This window comes from Amborella trichopoda, chromosome 2, assembly GCF_054954075.1.
Source record: "Amborella trichopoda isolate Santa Cruz 75 chromosome 2, AtrichopodaSantaCruz75HAP2 v2.0, whole genome shotgun sequence".
Taxonomy (NCBI): domain Eukaryota; kingdom Viridiplantae; phylum Streptophyta; class Magnoliopsida; order Amborellales; family Amborellaceae; genus Amborella; species Amborella trichopoda.
Window position 1 is genome coordinate 17,712,853 of NC_142337.1, and position 5,965 is coordinate 17,718,817.

At 38.0% G+C, this 5,965-nt stretch overlaps 1 protein-coding gene across 1 annotated transcript; it reads left to right on the plus strand.

Moving 5' to 3' along the window:
* Window positions 1-2,308: 2,308 nt before the first annotated feature.
* Window positions 2,309-4,578, plus strand: LOC18445725 (putative membrane metalloprotease ARASP2, chloroplastic). The gene has a single exon (XM_011629306.3). The coding sequence runs from the start codon at window positions 2,627-2,629 to the stop codon at window positions 3,971-3,973; it is 1,347 nt and encodes a 448-aa protein (XP_011627608.2). The 5' UTR covers window positions 2,309-2,626; the 3' UTR covers window positions 3,974-4,578.
* Window positions 4,579-5,965: the final 1,387 nt, after the last annotated feature.

Sequence of the window (5,965 nt, forward strand, 5' to 3'; positions counted from 1 at the left end):
GCAATGCCCCTCTCAAATTGTAATACCCAGACCTTTAAAGATGGTCTTCCTCTAAACAGGCTTTTCTCTCAGAGATGGCTATTGGCATGGGATCTAATTGCATATGGAACGTTGATTTGAGGGTGCGAAGAGTAGATGTAGTCACTGAGCAACAATTATTATCCCTAATGCACAAACTTTATTCCTTCTTCTATTTTCCTAACAGACAGAACTCTATTACTTGGGAGCTCATACCACCTGGATCCTTCTTGGTTAAGTCTTTCGTATCAGGAGATCAACTTTGATAGAATTATCAAGACGAGCAATCAAAATACAAAAGTTTGGGCCATTAAGGACCCTGAAGGGTTAGAGCATTCCTTTAGCTTCTGGAACATGATAAAGTGTTGACGGAAGAGTAATTGCATAAGAGGGGAAAACGTTTAGTCAATGTTTGCATCTTCTAGGATGCAAAAAAACAGTAACCACCTGGTCCTTCACTGTCCCTTTGCTTCATCCTTAAGGAATTGGATTTTAAGCATTTTGAGATAGCAGTGGTTGATGCTTGAAAACATTCACCAATTATTTGCCTTTATTCCATGCCCACCAGAATCTTAATTGTTACATTGCTTTGGTCTTTATGGAAGGAGAGGAATTCTAAAGTATTTGACAGCCTCTCAAAAGAACCAGCAGATGTTTCTTGCACAGCCTTGAGGTTGCGAGTTCATTGGTCACAAGCCGCTCTAAACTTGAATAGCTACCCCAAAGAATTCTTCTCATAGAACTTTGCTGACATCCTCTATATCCATAAAGAAGAAGTGGAAAACACCTCTTGAGGGATCGCTCAAACTGAACTTTGACGGAAATGTTCCTTCAAAAACTAAAAAAGCGCTATGGAGGCATTTTCAGGGATTTAAAAGGGAATGTCATCTTTACTCACAATGGACAACTTGACTTCTGTGACATTTATGAGGCAGATTGATGGTGGTTAAAAGAGCCCTTAATCTTCTAAAAGACCATGTTTGTGTCATAATCGAGAGAGGTTAAGCAAATGCAGTCAATTGGTGTGCTCACCCAAGCCTCGTCCCATGGCGTGTGACCTCTATAATGGATGAAATCGTTTTATCTACACAAGACAGGAAGTTGACTTTCTGCCATATCTAACGGAAAAAAGAATAAAGACATTGACAACCTCGCTAAACTAGCCACTATCTTAGGCCCTCTTGTTCTGCTTTGTTATTTTTGCGTTATTCTCTCCCCCTCCTCTCTTTCTCTCGCTTCTTCTCTCTTTTTTCCTTTGTTCCTTCTGTGCGCTTTTGTAATATTTCATTTACTCAATGAAATATTTCCTTAAAAATGTTAACACTTATTTTCTTAAAAATATTTCCTTAAAAATGCTATCTTTGTCGTAAAGCAATATTCTTTGCCAAAAATTTGGGGGTTGGAAATCTATCCTAGCAGAAATCCAAGTAAGTTTCGTGAAAAGCTTGCCTTGTCAAAATATTGAATTAATGGTGAAAGCATTCGTATAACCAGAGGACTATCATGCAAGTGAACTTATTGAATATAAGTGAAATATGGTTGCTTCTCCACTCTAAAAACACATTAAGTTCGTTTGAGATTGGAAGTTCTGAATTGAATTGTCTTTTTACTTCTTTTTTTTAATAAAAAGTAATTTATACGCTGGTCACATCTATGCCCACCTTAAAAAAAAAGGGATTGCATACTATTACATCATTCACTTTTAAGTATAAAATATTATTGGTTAACTTGGGTATTTAAAAAAAAAAAAAAAAAAGGAATATATAAAGTATACATGATCCCAACGTTATAAATTGGCTATTGATCACCATGTCCTCATCGGCTCAATATTTTATTTTAAATTTATAATCATTACATAATTAAATTTGGAGCTGATCTGCCAGAGATGCATATGATAAAATTAACAAAAATTATTTTATGTGATAAACAAATTATAAAAATACCCCAAAAACTTTTATAAGCTTTTTCATTATTTATTTTCATCGAAATATATTCTGTTATTTTTGCTAGGTGTGTTGCAATAAGATGGGACATCTTAAATTTCACTAGAAAAAGAGTTTTGTAGAAAAATATAATAAAATCAAACAGTCTTTGACATGTCATTGTGACGTAAACAATCCTAACCATCCATTCGGATAGAGCGGTTACGAAGTGAGGTGGCCTGCATATGGCAGGCGTACAAAGCTTTCCCTATGTTCAAAACCAATATAAAGCTTTTCCTCCTAAAAAAATAAAAAATAAAAAATAAAAAAATAAATAAAAAGGACCAGGAACACTGCGCGATTGGATAAGTAGGTCCCTTAATTTTGAAGCGCACGAAACTGGAATCCTAAAAAAACTCTCTCTAAACCATCTCTTTCTCTCTCCTCCTTGGTAGTGAGAGGTCACACACTCTCCCAAGGACTCGTTCGTATGAAGACAAGCAGTTCAGGGAGATTGCGGGGGCTGAAATCCCCTCCACAAATCAACAAACATCTCAAAACTCCTATCCACTGTCCACATGTACCAATTCCCCATATTCCTTACTGTCATCACACCACCCATTACTGAATAACCCTCCTCTCTCTCTCTCTCTCTCTCTCTCTCTCTCTCTTCCCCTGTTTAAGAAATGATTAACTTATCCAGACCAACTTCTGGTTTCTCATTCGTGAAGCTCGCTTCTACAAAATCAATTCCGGAATGGCCTCAAAAGCCCAAATTCCTCTTCTCAAATCCCATTCCTTCTTCCTCTGCAAATTTTCTCTCAAATATCAGGCTTTTCCATCACTGTTGGGCTTCAGATACGGCTCCGAGAAATGGGTTTCAAAGCAACAGAGATTTGAGGCCCTCGGCCGTTGCAGGCCTCTCTCTTGGAAGCTTAGAGGGTCCCCAATCTGTTCTCGAAGCAGTTGCAGTCTTGGCAGCCATAATCATAGTCCATGAGAGTGGCCATTTCTTGGCTGCATATCTTCAAGGAATCCATGTGAGTAAATTTGCTGTCGGTTTCGGTCCTGTGTTAGCGAAATTCAATGCCAAGAATGTGGAGTTCTCTATCAGGGCCTTTCCTCTAGGTGGTTTTGTGGGTTTTCCAGACAATGATCCCGAGAGTGATATCCCAGTTGATGATGAGAATTTGTTGACAAATAGACCCATTATCGACAGGGTATTGGTTATATCAGCTGGAGTTGTTGCCAACATAGTCTTTGCATATTGGATAGTATTTTTTCAGGTTGTTTCAGTGGGGTTGCCTGTTCAAGAAGCTTTTCCTGGTGTTTTGGTTCCTGATGTTCGATTGAATTCTGCTGCTGCCAGAGATGGATTACGCTCTGGTGATATTATTCTCAGTGTAAATGGTAATTCTTTGTCTAAATCCAATTCCTCTGTTTTTGAAGTTGTTGATGTGATAAAGAAGAGTCCTGGTACGAGCGTCGCGCTGAAGGTAGAGAGAAAAAATGAGATTTTGGAAATTGGGGTCACCCCAGATTTGAATTCAGATGGAACTGGAAGGGTTGGGGTTCAATTGTCTGCTAATTCTAGAGTTTCAAGGCTGAAACCCAGCAATCTCGCACAGGCGACGGTCTATGCTAGCAGGGAGTTTTGGGGTCTTTCTATGAATGTGTTGGATAGTTTGAAACAGACCTTTTTCAATTTTTCACAATCAGCAAGCAAGGTGTCAGGGCCTGTAGCCATTATTGCTGTAGGAGCAGAGGTCGCAAGATCAAGCACTGATGGCATCTATCAATTTGCAGCCATTCTTAATCTTAATCTTGCGGTAATAAATTTGCTTCCTTTACCTGCTCTTGATGGTGGGTCATTGGCTCTTTTACTTGCAGAAGCGGTAAGAGGGGGTAGAAAGATCCCCCAAGAAGTTGAGCAGAGGATTATGTCATCTGGGATAATGATTGTTGTTCTCCTGGGGGTTTTCCTCCTTGTTCGTGATACCCTTAACCTCAGTTTTATAAGAGAAATGTTGTGATGAGCTGTTCTAGTTTTATCGGATTAATGGCTTCGCACCAGAAGTGCACTGCTATTTTTGGGATTCCCATCAGTAAGGCTTACTCTAGTTTGGCTGATAGGCTCCTTCCAAGATAGTGGGGTGTAAACTATACAGAATTTAAGGCTTCTGCAAGCAGCACCTTGAAATATAAGAGCATGGTGAATTGCTTTACCCCGTTTGGATCGTGCAGTGTTGTTTGTCAATTGCTCTACCCCGTTTGGATCGTGCAGTGTTGTTTTTCAATGACCTTCTATCAAATTGTGAATTCCTCTTGAGAATGAATTTAAACTATCATTTTTATTTCTTCTCTGGATACCTGCTACCATTATCTACTAGCCACTTGTCATTGGAGACTTAGGATATATAGTTCCCATGTAAGTACATTATATGGCTGGACTTTTGTAAGACTGCCAAAGGATGAAGATTGATAGCTATCTTTTGTCAAAAATGATGGCTATTCACTGCCCTTTGCTTAAGGTATAAATTTGGTGGGAATAGCTTATAAAAGATACCGTGTTTTTGGAGGTCACAGTTGTACTTTTATTGCCCCAAGAATCCAAGCATTTCATCTGGTTTCACTTGTCTTTATGGCATTCTTCCTTTTCTGTTGTGATTGACTTATATCCTTGAGAGGGATATCAGATATTCTTGGTATCAACTAATACTACGCACTTGAATTGAATTCCTATGGGAGCATAATTATATGACACTTTGAATAACCATCTAGTCAGTCTTTCTTGAAATTTTTGTGGATGTTAATTCCCCTTACAATGGTTCCGAATCCTGCTGGTGCTATCAATAAGTACTATTCTGTTGCTGTTGCACTTTGTCTTCTGTGTTCCTTTACTTGTTTATTATCTCCAAAACTTCCATTGGGACACATTGAAGTAATTTGGATGCACATTGTACAAATATTGGCTAACTTGTCTCACTGCTGGTGATCCTTGTGCCTCTTATCTATGTCTGTGGTAATATTGATTGTTAGAAGAACTGACAATAGCCAAGACTTACTAGTTTCTCGTCTATGTTTTGATCCATAAAGAGATATACTCTTTATAAGACCCATTAACTTGACTCATTATGATATTGGAGTTCCTGTTATATGGCTTTTGAATGTAAGTCAAGATGTCTGAATCTTGATTTCAAGTTGTTTTCTAAACATGATCTACAGGCACAATTGTAACAAGTTCGTTTTCTTTCTACTATTAGAAAGATTCTTGAACAGTGATGGAAATTGTGAGTTGATGAGTACCAGGACTGATATAGCCATTGGAAGTGGATGGCTTGGCTATAGGTACTTGTTGAAAAGCAACTATTTAGACAATATCGTAGCGCAGTTTTGGCATTCTTTTAAGCAACTTGAGTGTATGTAAAATTGACAATACTAGGTGAGAGGCTAAATGTATCCAAAATTTAAAATTTAGTGGAATAGAAGTTCGAAATGGTTGAAGAGGGCACCAACCAAAATAGGATAATCGGGCATCGTTCCATTTCAATACACTAGACGATTCTACCAGAGATTTCACACTATTTGTCAATATTAGGATGAAACAATCTATTTGGTTAAAGAGAGGAGTTCTAAATTGGACTTGACGGGGATATATTCAGAAGGGTGCCTGATTAGGATACGGGAAATTCTGTGATCTGTGTTACTTTGATTTGGAGGAAGGAGCAAATGATGCTAAGATAGGACTGGTCTCATTTAGTGTTTTGTTCTTGGTGTTTCTGGTGTTGAGCCAGTCTTCATGCTTCTGAACTCCATTCTTTCTCTGCTTTCTGGTGGTTGACTGGTAAGGGTCAAACACGAGGAAAGAATAGATTTTTTTGACAATTGTGGACTTTATCTTATTTTATGTCATTGGGAAATTTGTTGGGTCTCAAGTTTGATTTTATCATTTTCTGCAAGTGATTGTAGATTGCTTTATAAGATAGATATAAATTATGTTTTTCTTTTCTTTATCATTCGTTTGC

Excerpts from the sequence above, each read along its gene's own strand:
- LOC18445725 (XM_011629306.3), top strand. The coding sequence starts at position 2,627 with ATGATTAACTTATCCAGACCAACTTCTGGTTTCTCATTCGTGAAGCTC.